Consider the following 19,275-nt stretch of genomic DNA (forward strand, 5'->3'; position numbering starts at 1 on the left):
ATACATGAACTAAAAGTCTTATAAATTATAGCTTCTCATCTCAATTTTGAATCTTTAGAAAAATCGAAAATGTTTTTGTAATTATTATTAAAATTTCAAGTTTTAATGGTTGAAATATTAAAAAAAAATCTTTTATCTCAAATATTGAATCAAGAACTTCAAATTAAAGTATCAAATTTGAACCATTGAAATATTTTCTGAAAAAAAGTGTCTATAATTGGCTAAAATATAAGTGTGGGATTTAAATTTTATATTAGAAATACAAACATTTAAATCTTAAGACTTTACTTTATAGGAATAATAAAAAATGAAAAAATTGTTAATTTAATAATTAATTTATTAAATAAAAAAGTGATTATTAATTTTAATAATTAAATTAGCAAAATTTTCATTCTTTATTTTTTTCCAACCTTCTTATAAAACAAAACTTAAAAACGTTAAATCTCAACTCTAAAAATAATTAGGAGAAGCAATTAGATTAATGTATTTAGAGCTTGTTCACATGTTCTTTGGGGGATATTAGGCATTTGTCAAAAGATTAGGTGGATTTGATGTTATAATTTACCAAGTATTGGACAGATGTTAGGTATATTAGGTTTTCAAGGGACTCTTATGGCGGTTTTTTTTGAACTTTTTTAATCGACAAAATTCTAAAGGTCTCTGACTTCGGTATCTCCTCCAGCCTTACGTTTTCTTCTGTTATTCTTTTCTCTCTCTCTCTCTCTCTCTCTCTCTCTCTCCCATTCTTTGCTCGCTACCGTCTTTTATTTCAGGTGAGTTTTTGCTTATTTATTTATTTATTTGTTTGTTTTTGGATGTATAATTGTATTTCCTTTTTATTTAAAGTCTCTGTTTTTCTGGATTTTTTTTGTTCGTAGATTGTTCAATTTTTATTCTATACCTGAAAATTTTTTCGATATTGAAAATTTTGCGTAAAATTCCATAGAAACCCATAAAATTAAACGAATTTTTGTTGGAATTAGAAAAAAAAAATTAAAAAACCTTTGAAGCCTGTTATATGTTGCCGACATGTGGGCAAAATTAATGAAATTTAATTCAATAATCTAAAAAATAAAATAAAATTGAGAATGATATCAGTAAAATTGGATGTGTTAAGCATCAACTTAAAACCAATTGGCAGTTTTAATTGACAGGAAGTAGCGGGGCTCAACTTGAATATAAGACTATAGGAGACTATATATATATTAGAAGTGAGATAACATCACGTTAACAGGATGGAATTGGTTTGCTCATGTTGGTTTTAAAACTTGTAGTTTAAGATAAAGATGTGGGGGAAAAAGTTAAAGAGATTGTGTAAAATCGAAGGGATCTGAATCCAAAATCTCTTATGCATAAAATAGATTTAGTTATTAATTTAATTAAATTATATCTCAATTATGTAATATTATTGAAAATGAGACATAAATCTCGACTTAAAATCATTCAAAGTTGTTAAAAATGTAACTTATCACGAGGTGCAGTTGGATAAGATTAAAATATAGTGGAATATGAAGGCATGGTAAAAACAATTAAATGTTGTGATTAAAATTCATTGTATACATTAATTTCCAAAGATGCACTAGGTAAGGTAACATTAAGAAATGTTTTACTAGATATAATAATTGTTACTTAATTATAGCTTCAAAACAATTATATTAGTTATCATGCATGTTGTAGACTTTTTTTGTGATAACTATGGTTAAAATTGTTATATCAGGCAAATCATGAACATTCTTTTTAAGAACTTGGAGTTTGGAATTGGGGTTTTTGTGAGTTTATTTGTATAGGTTTTATGTTCTTGCACTCAATGATTGTTTTCTCTTTTTATTTTTCTGGGTTTAGGTTTTTGCTTCTTGAATCTATGTTAAGAAATTTCTGTCAGTTTCTTTTTGCATTTTGTATGAATATTTTCCTGTTCTGGGATAGTTTATACTATTATGTGCTAGTTATGATTGATTTACTTTTATGTTCTTGTCCTCAGAATATCTTTTGGGGAGTATTCAAATTAAGCTAGAAAGGTGGACGGCATTCTATTATAAATTTTGCCAATGATTACATGTGATATAGATCATGATGTTGTTCGATGGGGTCTCCAAGATCTACAAGTTTGTGTATTTAACCATTATAGTTCCAGTGGTAGTGTTACCCAGTATGACAAAGACGATAGTCAAACAGTGTATATTAGAGAGGGTTACTCTGAACCAGAACATGTAAATGTAGAGAATGATGCGGTTATTGCACGTGCCCTTCAAGAGGAACTCTCACTAGTTGCCGCTGCAGAGGCATCTGGATTCAACAATTCTACCCAAGATTGGTTTGGCCTTCCAGGAAGACAACATAGTTCTGGTAGTGGGAACTTCTGAAGTTGCCTTTCTGACTCAATGATTGTATAGACTTTTATTAATGTAATAACATTGCCTATTGTGTATAGATCATGAAGATGATAGGAAAATCATAGAAGATCGTAACCAAACTGAAAGAGTCACAAATGAAGTTAAACATGAGAAGAGGGATTTTGATGATAATATCATTAGTAGATATGAACAAGGCAGTGACTCTGGCACGGGAGAAAAAGTTTCTCTTGGTGAAGACATGTTGCGTATGGATATAATTGATCAGTCATCTCTTCTTGATGGTGAAGTAGAGAAGAGGTTGAATGAAATGGTTGCTATTCCTGTAAGTATAATTCTTGGAAAGTTGCATTATTAATCGGGATTCGAAGGATTTTGTTATTAAATTTTACTGAAGTTCCTGTGCAATGCAGTGGAAATATCACTTGCCACATTATTTGTTTTCAATGTTTCGTTGGTTATATCATTATTATAATTTTGGTGAAGTTCTTGTGTTTTTGGTCTCTTAACTGAGGAGTGAAATTTGATGAATTAATCATGGTAGCCTAATCAAGTGTTCTGCATCATTTGCAATCTTCAACAAGCTGCTCTTTGAATACCTGTTCTAATATTTTGTTTTATGGAAATATGAATAGCTGTTAAGTTCTTGTGTATAATTTTGTAATAGCTTCTGTTATAAGAGGAATTCTTCAGCAATGGAGGCTCTAAGGTTTGCCCATATGTTTCTTTTCTCCCCCTATGTTCTGAAAAAAGAAGGGCTCAATGTATTTAAACTTAATGTCAATTACAAATTTGCTAATTGGTTAAAAGATTTTGTAATGATTGTTATGGTTTATGAAAATTGGTTGTGTTGGTGTATACCCTTTTGGTACACAATTATTTTCGGAATGGAATGATTAGTGTTCATCACATTTTGAAATTAATTCATTTGTTATATTTTCTTCATATAAATTTCAACCTTTAGAGTTTAATAGGTTGGCACTGCTTGAAGTGTCTCAAGATTCGCCATTATCCTGCGCATATGGATGTGATTTAAACAGGAAAAATTGTATTTGTGCTTATGGATGTGATTTCTTGACCTTTTAACCCTATAACATTGAGTTGGATCAGAATTGACGTTGCTAATTTTGTGATTTGCATTGTGCAGCATGTACCTAAAACTAATGGAGAAATACCATCAGTTGATGAAGAGATATCAGACCATCAAAGGCTGCTTGATAGGTTTGGCTCAAAATTTTCCTTTATATTGCTAGTGGCATCTTTGTCTATTTTCTGATTCTCTTATGATTTTCAAGCAAATAAACTTCACCACCCTAATTTACATTGTATATCCTAATTTTATGATTATCTTTGGGGTTGGTTTCATTTTGTATCCTAATTTTCATATTATGAGAATTCACATCCCAAACTATGACCCAATTCCAAGGTCAGTAATTTGAAGAAATGCATCTGCATATCAGGCAACTATCTTGGTCTTGCAGAGACTAAATCACTCTCATTTAGTAGCTTTATGTACCTCTAGACATTCCTTGGTTCAAATCTACTCTCCCTTGCCTTCCTTTGTCTTTGCTTTTTCTCTTTGAATGTTATGGCCTTACCCCTAATTTGTTTTTGTGAGAACTCAACTTCTCGATTCCATGATTGAAATTGCAGGTGGTTCTGACCAACGGTCATAAAATTCCTTATAGAAGCTTCTTGTTGAAGTTTGATAGCAAAACCTTAAAAAGATATAATACTCAATTTTACATTGTGTTAGAATTTAAAAACTAAAGCACATAGTAAATTCCCAAACTAGCTGCTCTGGGTCTAAATAAGAATCATTTGAGTTTAGCCTTTCACTCAGTCCCTTCAAATGATATTCCTTTTGCATTACGTTATAAGATAAGAAACTAACAAAGTCCATTGAGAGGAATCTCATCTATCAATGGTTATATGAGCTCATTTGGCTCCAAATTGGACTCGTTGGAAAGAGATTGGTTGCTTAATGTTTTCATTCTTGAGGGAGTGGGAAATTAAGGTATGGAAAACATGTTTGATTTTAAATATATTTTTAGTGGGATTGAGGATTAACCAGTGATTTTGGCATTTTCCCTTTCGTATGATTGTATGATGAGGTTGCCCACATTTGGATCCATGTTGATTAATAGTTCAGCTCCTTTTTCAGGAGGATCCTTTGCACCTGATTCTCTTTTTTTAAAGATAGTAAGGTCTATTTGGGGATGTGTATTTTGTTTGCATTAAGAAATTTACTTGGTTAGCGTTTTTTTTTTCTTTTAATTCTTTAAAATATTTTAACTCTTATATTGGGATCCATTTTGGTAAAGTGATTGCTTCTTTTCCTTGGAATTCCCTTTCATCACTATTTTTTTTTTTCCTAATTATTTGCTATAACTTGCCATTCAATTTTGGCATCTAGGGAGCTGTTCTTTTTTTACCATTTCTGTTTTCTTCTTTTGCATTTTCTTAAAAAATATTTTTGCAGTTAAGTTATTTGGCTAAGTTGCTTTTAATCATACACTGAATCTTATGAATGTTTGGTTTTAATAGCATATTCAATTTAGAAATCATTATTTTATCTTTCAGGTTGCAGTTGTATGGCCTGGTTGAGAATACTGTTCAAGGTGATGGTAACTGTCAGGTTGGTTTTTACTTAATTCTCTAATAAAAGATACATATATTGCATATTAATATGCACAAGTGTTTTCTTTGCTGAAGTTGTAATGAGATATAGATCCAAGCACTTGTGATTGAGAGGGATCTTAATTAGTTGATTGAAGATACTATTGAAATATTTCTGTGCTAATGTCATGAGAGTTGACACTTTACTATTTATAATCTTTCTGATAGTTCTAATAGTATCTGCATACAATAATTTTAGGATGGTGCAAATCATGTCTTCTAGCAATCACTTGAATTAGACTGAATCTTTCTGTTGTTTATCTGTTTGTGGCTAATATGAATTTTCATTTACCATTGTTATGTTCAGTTGTCTATATCTAAATAGCTTCATAACTTAATGGATGTGCTGAAAAGGCACAGTATTCATATGCCAATAGTTTGACCCTGAGTTTATATAGTTCAAAGGAAGGCAATGAAAATGGACAAAAATTTGGCTTCCATATGTTGTCCACTATGATTCTCTTCTACTTGGCTGAAAAGCTGTGTATTCTTTTGGAATCTTGCACTAGATTTAGGGTGGTTCTACTGGCTGTTAGTTAAATTATGCATCCAACGTAAACTCTTAACACATGGAAACCTACATATGTAAATATAATGACAGAAATAAGTTTGCTGTTCTTGGTTTCTTTCAGTTTGGCTGTAATTAAATTGATATGCCTCTTTCAAAATTTAGTCATGAAATTGTGATGCATTATTTGTGGTACATTATTTAGGACTTATTTTCTCAAGAAAATCATCAGTGGATTAACTATTGATTTCTTAATCAAACTTGACGACCATGAAGCCTTACTTGTAATTTTGATTAGTCCTTTTGTCAATACCTTAAGTGATTTATCTTATTTTATATGTTCCAGTTTCGTTCTTTATCAGATCAACTTTACCGTTCTCAAGATCACCACAGCAGTGTGAGGGAGCAAGTTGTTTCCCAGGTTGGTTGGCTTTTCCATAAGTTCAATTTTTTCTAGTCAATTTAGTTCCTTTGGTGGCATGGTTCACCTGTTAGTCTTATGCTTCTTTTTTTCTCATTAGCTTAAATCGAATCCGGAGTTGTACAGGGGTTATGTTCCTATGGCTTATGGTGACTATTTGAAGAAAATGAACAAGTAAAAATATTCATTTCCCTGCTATTTTATTACTAAAAACTTTCTAAGAACACTTTCATGCCTATTATAGTTATTCACGTTGATGAAGCAGGAATGGTGAATGGGGTGATCATGTTGCATTGCAAGCAGCTGCAGATTTGGTATGTCCACTACCAAACCTTTTTATTTCTAGCACGATTTAATTTTAGTTCTTTTCCCAACTGACTGTTGAATTGCAAGAATTTGAATGTAGTCCATATGTTTTGTACCACCATAAGGCTTAAACTTCCTTAGTATTTGTTTACATATATATTTTTTTATGAAATGCTTGCCATGTAAGTTCTATATGCATGCTTATCTTCTGAAAGAAGTATTAACATGATGCTTTACCTGTGCCGGTGAACTTTGTCACCGCAATGAGTGTGGTTTTCTATGATTGGAAAATTATGCGAGCAATAATTTGTGCATCTTGCCTAAAAACATGACAATGATCACAAATTTGTGGGTTGAGGTAAGGCAACAAAATAGATAATTTATAACTATCATGTAGTACTTGTTCCGATTCATTAAGATTTTAAGCATTTTATCAGGTTGGGTAATAAAATATGTCTAATAATACTTGTTTATCAAGCACTTTCAAGTTCTATTTTAGAAAATAATTGAGGAATTTTATTGGCATTCTTTGAAGACATTCACTTATTGTAAAGAGGAATTAGTTTGTAGTTTCATTCATGATATGCTTGAGAAGTTGCTTGAAGAGATGAGTTATTTTTACAAATATATGTAAACAACACTAAGCACATAACCTTTCTTATCTTGCAGTATTTTTGTGACGCTAATGTTTTGCTTATTCTGATGTGGACTAAAAGATAATAGATAACTAATGCAAATTTTCTGTTTATTGCAGTATGGGGTGAAGATATTTGTATTAACTTCATTTAAGGATACATGTTACATCGAGATCCTTCCACGCAATCAAAAGTCTCAACGAAGTAAGATCTTGATGCTTTTCATCCTTTATATGGTTTAGTATTGGAAATGTAGCATTAATTTGATTATGGTTCATAAATGTGAGATGTTCAGATATATCATTAGATTTTAAATTTTCAAGGCCAATTTCAAGTTACAATGCTTGTTTCCTGCTCATCACAACATTTTCCCGGAGAAAACAGAAAAACCACAAATTTAGATATGTAAAAAAAAGTACAATTTTTAAGCTTGTGTAATGGTTGTTGAATTCATGGATCCTCTATTCTCCCTCAACTTTGTATAAATTATATTTGTGTTGCAGTTTGTTTCCCAATTTTTTAGAAGTGAATATACTTGTTCTGTGGGTAGAGTTTTGCGAGATTTTCATTTTCATATCACGGTCCAAATTGATTATCAATTTGCAATTTTTTCCTCTTTGAATTTATACAAAATAGTTTTTTTGACTTTTTTGTTTTAGCTAGACCAAGAATTGCATGATCAAGGAATTCTTCACCTCTTAGAATTGGATAACTTAATGCTGTACTTTTCTAATATGGCTGTTCTAGATGCCAGGTTTTATGTACTTCACTTGATACTCACTTCCATGTTGCTTGTTTATGATTTGTGACTGGTGCAGTTATTTTCTTGAGTTTCTGGGCCGAGGTGCACTATAATTCGATATATCCCTTAGAAGGTAAACACAACAACATGCATTTATGAAAACATCAGTTGCTATTCTTCATTTAAACCGAGTAGTATGTTCTGTAGTAACTTAAAATTTTGAGAAGATGAAAATTGAAAACATTACCCGAGAAACTGTTTAGGCTTTCGGAAATCCAGCAGTTGGACACTGACCTTTGTTATAGGCAGAAATATTAGGTATACCAGGCAAGTTTTGTTTTGTGTTTGCTCTTCTAGTTATCTGCCCCATGATTTTGAGAAATGAACATGGCCCTTGTTTTGTTTTCTTTAGTTTTGTTCCAGTGACCATTTTGTGTTATGGGCTCCTCTGTCTGTCCAAGACCTTGTAGTTATATCATCTTTAGGTTATGGAATTATAATTAATATTAAACATGGCAATTCGAATATTTGTATTGTGTCATTTCGTGTCAAACATAAAAACTGTCACGTCATAATTTGTGTTGACATATCAAATACAAAAATATTTTTTTTGTTTTTATCAAATCTATATACAGTTTTTATTAAAATTTTAAATTATGTTACTTTCGTATTTTTTTTTAATATTGTATCATCATACTGTATTTAAAATTAACAAACTTAATTACTATTTTTATTTGAAAATATTTGTTCTACATCCAGAATTGCCGGTGTTAGAGAGCAAGAAAAAGAAGAAATGGTGGATGATTTGAAGCTAGAGGATGCCATCCTCATGGTGGCATCTGGTCTCTTTACCAGAGTGGATTTCCATTTGGGTTCCTTTGACATGCTTCTTTCTTTGAACATGCAATTTCATTTTCGTATATAAAGATGACCTTTGGACTCTTTTTTTTTTTTCTTAATGGGCTCTGATTGTAAATAAACTAATAAAAGTCGTCTGTTATAATTTTTGTATGTGCTATATTATAGTATTATTATAAGATAATAAAATGATATTTTTCTCAAGCCCCTAATCTAATCTCAACTTTCAAAGTACTTTTTCTTTCTGAAAATATTACATTATTGCTCAGAATCTTTGATTTCGTTATGAGATTGTCTCGTTTGGCTCAATGTTTTTGGAACTTGGGAATGTTACATTATCAACCGCTAGAACTGTCCAAGAATGGGTCACCCACTCTGCTCGAGATATTAGTATAAGTAGTAATATTTTTAGTATAAGTAGTAATACTTTTATGTACTTTAATTTTAAAATATATTTTTAATTATTAAAATATTAATATAATAATATTTTTGAATAATAATAATAATAATAATAATAGCTGTTTATATTAACAGATCAGATGAGACATTTGCACAAATTTTGAGGTGTTAATCATGTCAGGTTCGATCTATAAACAATTTTATTTACCACGTTAAGATTTGGTGATATTGGGGGTATGGTGAGAAAAAAATAAAAAAAAATTAGAAAGGGATTCAAAATTTTATTATTCGATTTAATTTGAATTGATTTTTTATTTGAATTAAATTAAATTTAAATATTAAATGTATATATTAAATTTAAACTAAATTTTAAATTAAAAAAGTGAAATTAAAAAATAAATCGAATTAAATTATATATTTTTATTGATTTTTATGTATTTTAAATTTTTATAAAATAAAAATAATTATTTTATATTTAAATTTATTTTTAAAATATTAAAAATTATATTAAAATAATATAAAAATAAAATATAAATATTTAAAAAATAAATAAACTGAATTAAATTAGATTCAAATCGAATAATTTTTAAAGTCCATTTATATTCAAACTGTTATTGCCCACTCTCTTATTTTTTCAGAGAGTATAACTTCACCACTGGGTTCATTTTACCCTTGTGAGCTAACCCAACTTCCCACTGGTACTTGAAACCCAGTTTTATTTTATTTTATTTTTTCTCAAAACCCTAGCCCTTCTGCATCCTCAACAATCACCTCTCATCCTCTGGTGCAACCAATCTGAGTCCAACCACCAATTGCACCCAATTTCTTTGGTTTAGAGCTGGCCTAATTGAGCATTTTTAAAAAAATATTTATACATATTATACGTTTTTAAAATAATTAAAAGCGAAAAAAAAAAACGAGAATTAAAAAATGAGAGATATAAAATAAAATAATCAATATAAATCATATTTTGTTTATTTTTACCTTTGTTACAATATTTTTATTAGAAAAAAAAAAACAATATTTTTATCATTAATTTTTTTTCTCCTAAAACCTCATTATTTCTCTAGCTACACTCCCCTATCTCATATATTCTAATTTTCAAGTGAAAAAATTCACGAAAGAAACCTCATAATTTTCCATAACTTGATCAAATTTGTAGAGATGAATATAGAGCATAAAGGTCAAATAACCCATGAACTTACGTAGAAAATAAGAACTTATTAAAGAGTTATTTTTTTATGTGAGAATAGTAAAAAAAATATAATAAAAAGTAACTTTTTTTGTTATTTTTCAAAATTACATAAATCAAAAAGTATTTAGAAGGAACTATAACTTTTTTAATAATTTTATCAAAATTACATGAAAATAATTAAAATACTTACTAAATTGTAACTTTTTTTTTTTGTAATCCATAAGAATACACATGCCAGTACATGAGAACCTTAAATCATGTGATCATGTCTTTAGATTTCATTAAAATATGAATAAATATAAATTTCTACCATGTCCCATAATAATAAATTAAAAAATCAAATAGCAATTAAAGAGATGAATCACATGCTATGCATAAGGCTTGTATTTTGATTTCAATAAGTTATAAATGTAAATATGCAAGCAAAAATTCTCATTAAACAATTACATCCAAGCTACAGCTTTACAATCTATACCTTCTATTATCTACCTGCAGAATGGATTGCAAAAATATAAGTCATCCTTATAGCTTCTATCATCTACTTCCAGAATGGATAGTAAAAATATAAGCCATCCTCTGGTCTGATTCATCAGAGTTCCAAAACAATGCGACGAAAATACAATTAGATATTGACAATGATAATCTTATTCTACAGACCTACTAGATTTATGTTTATCTACAACTTTTTATAGTGAATAAGACTCAAGATGATGAATGCTAAAATCACCATCCATGTCAACTGTACAAATTGTATCTATTTGCAGTCTTGTCATGGCAGCAGAGAAAAAAAAATGCCATACATGATTATATATGGATTATTCAGGAGGCCAATGAGGATAGTAATCCTATGCGCCTTTCTGCAGGTCAAAATTTTGGGTTTATAAGTAGGCATGGCTGGCCGAAAAAAAAGAGAAGATCAAAATTTAAGAGAAATTTAAGGGATGCTTACCTCCAGTTGCAATAAGCTTCTCAACACGAGAAACAATATGTTTGCCGTAAGTGTACCTCTTCAGGGCATTTAAATGAACCTTGATACGAGAAAGAATTAACTCAAGATTATGGTCGTTGCAAGTTTCAAGAACCTTTTGTACAACATAATTTCCAAATTGATCTTTCATCATAGCCTGTAATTATGTATTCAATGAATGTTAAATTAGAAAAGTGATATTAAAGGATTCAAACATAAGCTCTGAAAAAAAAAAAAAAAAGATACATGAAAATTAACAATAAAAAGATTACTTGGAGACGGGCATACACAAACACATACATATATCACTATTAGAACATGGAAAAGGAAATCACTACTGCAACAGACCTGCAATGGCTCATTTTCATCGGTAGAGCCAAGCATCTCATTGACCAAAATTTGACGTTCCTCTGGCCCACCAAAAGTCAAGCACTTCTCAACAACATTAGAAGCAAATTTTTGTTGACTCATCTTCACGATTTGTCCTGCAAGCTTGCTGATAATGGCAGATCGCTCATGTGGTTTACCATGTTCAATAACATGCTACCACACAGAAATAGACATGTCAGAGACACATAATTAATACCATAACGTGGATGTTCTAAATCAGACGTACATTGGCAAGAGGTGGCTAGACCAACAAACAACATGAAAAAAATAAAGGAAGCCATAGCTTGTCTCAAAGGGCACAAATAAAAAGTGATTTTAGCATGAAACCAAGCATGCATAAGCTTTCTAACAAGACCAGGATTTCAGCACAGTTTCAAGATAATCCAATAAAGACCGATCTGGAAACCAAGACAAGGTAGTATAATGTCAAAGAATATTCAAAGAAGGAAAATTTTGCTAATTACAAACTGATTCCCGAAGCATATTACATTAGCAATGCATAGCACAAACAGATAAAGCAATTAATTAATTTGAGGTAACATTGTAGAAAACAGGGTCAAATCCAGTTCTTTGATAGCAGCTAAAGTAGATAACTTTCCCAAATGAAAAGTAAATGATAGGCTAGATTCAAAAGGGAAGCTTAAATACCTGAATAACATAATTCCCATATTGATCTTGTGCCAGAGTGCATACAGATTGCATAATTTCATCCATAATGATTTGTAGGGTTTTTACATCATTGCAATGTTCTAACACCCTCTATCAGCATTAATAGTGAGAAAAATCAATAAAAGTAAATGTCAAATCTCCAGCAATGAAAGGGTATGATCAGTAAATTTCAAACCTGAATGACACGACAACCATAAGGGTGGGTAGAAAGCGCTGCAACTTGACCATAGAAAGCTGAAATGATAAACTGAATTCGATCTTGCGGGACACACTCTATACACTTCTGAATAACATGATTGCCATTCTGATCACGAACACATTTCATGACTGAACCATCAAGCTCTGCCACCATCCTTGTTTGCTGATCCACATCAAACACTTCCATAGCCTGTGGTCATCAGATTTGTAGCAATCAGAGGGTTTCATAACCCCCATAAACCCATAAGATATACAAGCAACTCAATTTAACTTTGTGAACCATCCTGATAAGACAGGACTTCATCTCATACCATTTATCAAAGCAAATTGTCAAACATTTAAGTCATTAAATAGCCAAAAATAAGCATAATGGTTTTGAACATGCACTTGCATGAAAAGCTCTCCCTACATATATTACCATCCATCTACATCAGAACTCATCAGCAAAATGCTTATTCATCTGGTAACTGTAACACTCAATGATTATGATTTGAATGATTAAAATGGTTTCATGCAGCATGTAAAAGTACTACAAAACCTGGGAATTTAATAGAAAATGACTCCAGTATAGATGTAGGGTATTGATACTCAAAACTGGCTCCAATATAGCATGGGAATTTTTTTTTACACAAAAGAATGAATGCTAGGGAAATACAGTTCACGAACCTTCTGAATCACTCTGCAACCATACATTTGAAGACCAAGAGGCAACACATGACCAGTAAGCTGACTGGCTAACTCTGCTCTTTGACTTTCTGTACCATGCTCAAAAAACTGCAAATCCAGCTCAACAATTAGACAAACCAGTTATAACTCTATAAACAGGGTGATTGGCCGATTTAAAGAAGTACATCAAGAAGCATATACTTTCTGTATGACATAATTTCCAAAGACATCAGTCATCAAAGCTCGAGCATGGGAAATAATCTCAGGAAATATTTTGTTCTTCTCTTCCTCCGTGGCAGTTTCTAATTTCTGCTGAATAAAGCGACTACCATACTGATCCGTACTGCATTGCGCAATAAGAATTAGGCTCAGTACATTACACGCATGAGTGCATTATCACATAAGAGAAGGCACATGATGCATACCTGAATTCAACAACATGGTGAACAATATCTACAAGTTCAAAAGATCTAGCCTTGTTCTTAAATTCATCTAATAAAGATGATATGTATCTTCCATCCACACTATTACTGATATCTGAGTGCCATGCTCCTGTTGAGCTTCTCATCATTGAATTGAAATGTGCTCTGTCATTCTGTATACTTCCAGAACCAATGGATGGGAGTACAAAATTTGCCAGTGGATTTCCGGCATATGGCATGCCAAGACCATACGAGGGATTCCCATAATAGCCATGATTCGGACCACCAGCTTTACCTAAAAGTGGCAGTTCATACTGCTGCTTCTGCTGAGCTAATATTGCCTCAAGGAACGCTTTTTGAAGGCCATCCAAATCCCCATGCAAAGTACCAACATAGTTCCCAGCATGCAGAGAATCAGGACTAGTTGCAGCACGTGTTCCATACTGAGAAGTTCTTTGCAAGTACTGGATATAACGAGGATCCAAAAGTGGAGAAACAAGGTTAGATCCTTGATTACCAGCTCTATTTAAACTTTGCCTATCACCATTACCAGCCAAAGAGGAACCTAAAACAAAAAACACAACATAGTATGTTAAAGAGAAAATAATACAAAATGATAAATGCCAAAAGAAAGCTATAAGCTTCCAGAAGATACAATACCTGCATTTAAATGGTTCTTAATTGTAGAATTTAACTTCTGGTTAACAGAATAAGCACCAGGAAGATGGCCAATGAAATCTGTGTTCATAAGATTCACATTGAGATGGCCAACATCAGATCCTTCCAAACTTCCAAGCCCTGAAGGATGCACTTCTGCATAAAGATCTGCAGAAGAGGAAGTTCTTTTGGGAATGCTGGCTTGCCCATTGGAACTAATCTTAGAAGCATTAATATTAGGTGCAATCCCCTTCTCCCTAGCTAAGTCAATATAGTTTGTAGAAAATGAGAGCTTTTCAGCACTGGACTTGTCAATAAATTGCTGCTGCACACTCTGATTATGACCATTGGGCATGTTGAATGAAAATTCTAGCTGATTATCCATATCAGCCTGAAGATTAGATCGCATATGACTATTCTCATCTGCATGTCTAGTTTTTGACAAGGTCAATCCCGATAATGTAGCTGCAATTTCAGCAAGTTCAGGTACAGTAGAAGAATGCATATTTTGGACATTAGATCCAATGATATTCTTTTTTTCTACATGGCCCACCTTGCTCCCAACCGGAGGAAGTCCAGAACCAGGAGACCTCCCAACTAAATGTTGTTGTGGAGTTGTACTCCTTGATAATGATGAACCCACAGCAGATCCAAAAGAGTGAGAAGTGGTTTTACCATGGCTCTGAACTCCTACCACACCTGGATGTGCTACTCCAGCAGGAAAGCCCTCCATGAGCTCTGCTCCATTACAAAAACCAGGTGGGCTGGGATCAGCAATGCTATCTGTGTCCAACATATCACTAAAAGTATTACGACTTGATGGCTGTGACAGGTGGCCTGATAAGGTTGCAGGTCGATCAAGTCCTCCCTGCAGGAGATTATCATCTTAGTTGCACCAGAGAACATGTTAAATTAAATAAATGGCATTTCACTTATTCAATGACCCATTTTCAATTGAATTAGATCAAATTATTTAGAGTTAAGCAATGTCAAGATGTTTCAAGCATAAAAATAAAAGGAGAAAACTTAGATGAAGTTTTTTAGCTGAAGTTCATGAAATTCTCAACTAAAAACGAGTAAACAAAAACTAACATAGAAAATTAAAGCCAATAAATTGAAAGGTCTTGTTACATAGATCAAGGGTGTAAAATTTGAAAAAAATTTTAATAAATTTTGATTTTTTTAAAATTGTCATTTTTGCCAGAATTTTTACTGTTAAATAATTACTGATCAAATTTGAATTATAAATGGCATTTTCAATAATTTTTTTTACATATTATTGATCTTCTCATTGAATTTTATCAATTTATCATTTGGATTTGTTATTTAAATTTTAATAGAAACATTTATATTAAAAAAATTCACAAACTCAAATTAAAAACCTTCATATGAGTTTTTCCTAAAAATAAAAATAATGTGGAAAATAAAAGTAATACAGATAAGAAAAATTTGCATCATTACAAAACAAAACTTAAAGTCAGAAAATAACATTACATTATTACCCCAAACTTGAAAATAATCAAATACATTCCAATATAAATGTTGGAGAAGAATTATTTTGAAGGGCAGAAGAATATAGTCTAGGATCTAGAAGCTTAAATTTTATACCCTTCTTTTCTTTACACCAATTATTTTGATCATCATATGAAGGTTACAAGTAGGTTATTACATTGTTGTATTACACAAATTTCATGAAAAATTCTTACAGCATTAAAGACCAAAAAAAGAAAAAAAGAGAACGGAATCCCCAACTGATTCAAAAATATATAAAGTTCCCATAAATTCCCGGGAATCCTAGACGTTGTTTGATCTAGAAAATGAGTTGAGTAAATAGTTTAGCAAATTAAAAGATAGGTACAACCAAAATAAAGGAATTAAAAGATCAGAAATGGAAAAGCAAATCGGAAGATGCTGGATGGAAACTGAAAAAAATCTGAGAAAAACATAGAACCTAATTATAACCAACCATATGAGATATATAGAGAACTTCACCCAATGGTTCAATGGGACATCTACAATCAAAATAAAAATCTTGTTTCAATACAATCCCACCACAGAGACAAAATGCAAGAAAAAAGCATATTAATTAAACAAAGAAAAATAGGGAAAATAACTTGGAAACCATCTATAAGAGAAATCCAAAGTGGCAAGAATATCACAAAAAAGGGGACAAAACAACCCATAACAGTACAGAAACATTAAAATCATGTTATAATGAGGTTAAAAATTCACAAAACCTACAAACTCATCAATTGAACTGGGGCCTACATCACCTGAAGAATGTCAGCAAAACTCTTCCTCCTTGAACCAAGCCCAGAACCAGAGAGGCCAACCAAGCCATCTGAGCCTTTATCAAGCCACTCAGCTGACATCTTCCCTGGTGTATTCCTTGCATTGGCATTCCTCAGTTGCATCGAATCATTTTGTCCTTGTTGTACAGAAAGACCAGGCTGCATTGAAAATAGTGATGAACCATCACCACCATCAATCAACTTCTTTCTCCAGTCCCCAATGCTTCCAAGGGAAGAACCACTAGCCTGAAACCTTTGTGCAACACGCCAATCCTCTTTTGATAACAATGGTGGAGGCAACCTCGGATTTATGTTTTCATGGGAGTAATAATATGAAAGATATGCAGGATGCGAGCGTATCTCATCTTCAGACAGCATTACATTATTGCTACTACTACTACTACTATTACCAACACCAGTGATACCATTAATGTCTCCAAAATCGGGATTAGCAAAAAGACTACCAACAGCACTCAAGGATCCCTCAACCGTGGGCGGAGCACTGCCACTCCTACACATATTAAGATCCCTTTCACCACTCACAAATTGTTGGTTACGATGCGCTCGCAAAATCAATTCTAGCTCAGTCAAACTATCTTCTAACTTCCCTCTAGGTCTTTCTGAACCATTATCTATAGTCGGTAGCATATCTATGTTACTGCCAGTAACCATACCCAAAACCCTACATCCACAAAAATAAATAAATAAATAAATACAATATAAACTAAATTGATTAACAAAAATCAATAAGCCAATATAAGCAAAACCCATCAATCAAAGTCTTAAAGATTTATTTGGTTCTTTTTCTTCATTCTAAGTCATTAAATAATGAATATTGTGTTAAAAGAAATCACAAAAAAATAGTGTTTCATACTGAGAAATCAGTTCTTTTTTTCAATCCCTTACCAGTATTTTCTTAGCAACCAAATAGAGCATCATTCAAAATGAAAAATCAATACAAAAAAAAAAGAATTTTACAACTTTTTTTTTTTATAAAAAAAGGTCCCATCTTCAGCAAAAACCGAAAAGAAACAATTTTTTAAATACCATCTTCAGCAACCAAACAGAGCACAATTGAACATTAAAATTATTAAATAATTCCCAAAGTATTTTCTCGGCAATAAAACATATAACTGGACGTCAAATTAAACAAAAAGAAAAAAACAAAAACTCCAATGGTATTTTCTCATCAACCACATGTGTTAATTAAACATTAAAATATTGAAAATTTCTAAAAAAAAAAAAAAAACCTTCAAGCAAATTCCCTCATCAATTAAAAACGAAGCACCAAAACCAATCACCGTGAAACTCAACCCAACAAAAACAAAAAGAAAAGAAATCAGCAAAAAGATATTTATTCTATCATCGAATAGCGAGCAAAACGTCATCGTAAAAGAGAAACTTCCGGTGCTTGACGATCAAGAGTCCTTTTTTTTTTTGTGTAAGAGAAATTCGAATTTTTTTTAAACAAATAAAAGAAAATTTGGGGATTGAAACTAGAGTAAAAAACAACAATTATTTAAAACTTAAAAAAAAGAAAAAAAATTTACAGAGGCAAAGAGGGAGGCGAGGTGAGGAGGAGAGAAAGATCGCGTAATGTCTTCTCTGAGATTCTCTCGAAACGGTCGTTTTTTTCTCTCTTTTTCAAGTTATTAAAATAAGTACAAAAAAGAAAAGAAAAAAAAAAAAGAGATAGAGAGGGAAGTGGGACCCAGAAAAAGTTGATATTAGGCGTTGGATTAAGATGGACGGTGATTACGTGCATCGACGTTAATTGCTATAAATAGGGAGTCGTTGAAACTTCTTTTTTTTTTTTTTTTTGTATGGCGTTAGGGCAGAGGATTAAAAGGAAAAATCAAATTACTTTATTTATATATTAACCCTGGAGATTTTCATTTTAATTTTTAAAAATTTTTATAACAAGACGGGGAATATCATTTTAGACATGAAATTGCTTTAAGTTTTAATCATTCATTTTTTGTTTTCATAGTAATATTAAATTTTATTTTATTTTTATACCTTGTTAATGAAATTTTTAATTTCATATTAAATTCTTGTCACATATTTTATTATTTTATATTAATTTTTTATTTTTAATATATAAAAAAATACATATTATGTTATTAATTTCATTAATAAAAATTTTAAAAATTCATTGATAGTGAATGAAATAATTTTTTAGTTTTTATTTTCATTCTAGGATTCAAAAAATTCAGATGGAAAGCTAGTAAAAACGTTGAACACTCTCAAAAATTGTGTAATTCATGTATTTTTACTCAAAAAGTTTGAATCGAATTTTATTTCTTTGCATTTAAAAGAGAAAAATTACTGTATTTTATAATAGTAAATTTCAATCCTTTCTTTTTTTTTTTTAATTTAAAATAATAGTAACGACCGAAAATTTTGAACCTACGATCCGTACATCTATTAATCTCTAAAAAAAATATGTTGCGCTTTTATTAAAAAAATAATATTTTATTAATTTTAAATCAAATTAAATTAAAAAAAAAATCAATCTCGAGACATCCTGTTACCGTTCCGTACTTTTAACTTATCTTCCCCCGGGAATGCATGATTTGTCGAAAAAAAAATTTTTTCCGATCATTACAATGTTTATTTATTGAATTTGTAAAATTAGAATAACCGTTATATTTCACTGTATTTTTAATATGATGTGATTAAATTTATTATATTTTAAATTAAATTTAAATATTAATTTTAATAAAATCAAATTAATATAAATTTTTTATTAAAATTTTTTAATTATAATTATAATAAATTTTATAATTATTTTTAATTGTATCATAATTAATTTTATCATCTGATCAAATGAAATCTGATGTCAAAACGATGTGACGGCGCGTGATCCTTTCCAGGTTGTTAAGACGAATACAATGCTTTATTTCTAGAAGAGTCGTACT

The 19,275-nt window shown here is 31.0% G+C and overlaps 2 protein-coding genes across 6 annotated transcripts; one reads left to right on the forward strand and one right to left on the reverse strand.

The window, feature by feature from the left end:
- The first annotated feature begins 446 nt into the window (after positions 1 to 446).
- Positions 447 to 8,704, forward strand: LOC111310329 (OVARIAN TUMOR DOMAIN-containing deubiquitinating enzyme 9-like). The gene is made up of 11 exons (XM_022909665.2): positions 447 to 773; positions 1,982 to 2,346; positions 2,432 to 2,676; positions 3,499 to 3,572; positions 4,935 to 4,989; positions 5,885 to 5,959; positions 6,060 to 6,133; positions 6,225 to 6,273; positions 7,020 to 7,104; positions 7,719 to 7,775; positions 8,402 to 8,704. Exons 2-11 carry the CDS (start codon positions 2,049 to 2,051, stop codon positions 8,449 to 8,451), a joined length of 1,062 nt encoding a protein of 353 aa, XP_022765400.1. The 5' UTR covers positions 447 to 773; positions 1,982 to 2,048; the 3' UTR covers positions 8,452 to 8,704.
- A 1,761-nt stretch (positions 8,705 to 10,465) lies between these two features.
- LOC111310330 (pumilio homolog 4-like) lies at positions 10,466 to 17,981 on the reverse strand. 5 transcript variants are annotated; one of them, XM_022909669.2, is made up of 11 exons: positions 17,905 to 17,981; positions 16,337 to 17,036; positions 14,067 to 14,931; positions 13,410 to 13,971; positions 13,186 to 13,327; positions 12,985 to 13,092; positions 12,296 to 12,508; positions 12,100 to 12,210; positions 11,410 to 11,604; positions 11,044 to 11,218; positions 10,466 to 10,951 (listed from the first exon to the last, which is right to left on the reverse strand). In XM_022909669.2, exons 2-11 carry the CDS (start codon positions 17,024 to 17,026, stop codon positions 10,914 to 10,916), a joined length of 3,099 nt encoding a protein of 1,032 aa, XP_022765404.2. In that variant the 5' UTR covers positions 17,027 to 17,036; positions 17,905 to 17,981; the 3' UTR covers positions 10,466 to 10,913. The 5 variants fall into 5 exon arrangements, with proteins under 5 accessions (XP_022765404.2, XP_089604609.1, XP_022765405.2 ...); XM_089748483.1 differs by having other exon boundaries at positions 17,605 to 17,981; XM_022909670.2 differs by lacking the exon at positions 17,905 to 17,981 and adding an exon at positions 17,261 to 17,371.
- Between the last annotated feature and the right edge of the window lie 1,294 nt (positions 17,982 to 19,275).

This window comes from Durio zibethinus, chromosome 19 (assembly GCF_047325235.1).
Source record: "Durio zibethinus cultivar Kanyao isolate XHJ-2024 chromosome 19, ASM4732523v1, whole genome shotgun sequence".
Classification (NCBI taxonomy): Eukaryota; Viridiplantae; Streptophyta; class Magnoliopsida; order Malvales; family Malvaceae; genus Durio; species Durio zibethinus.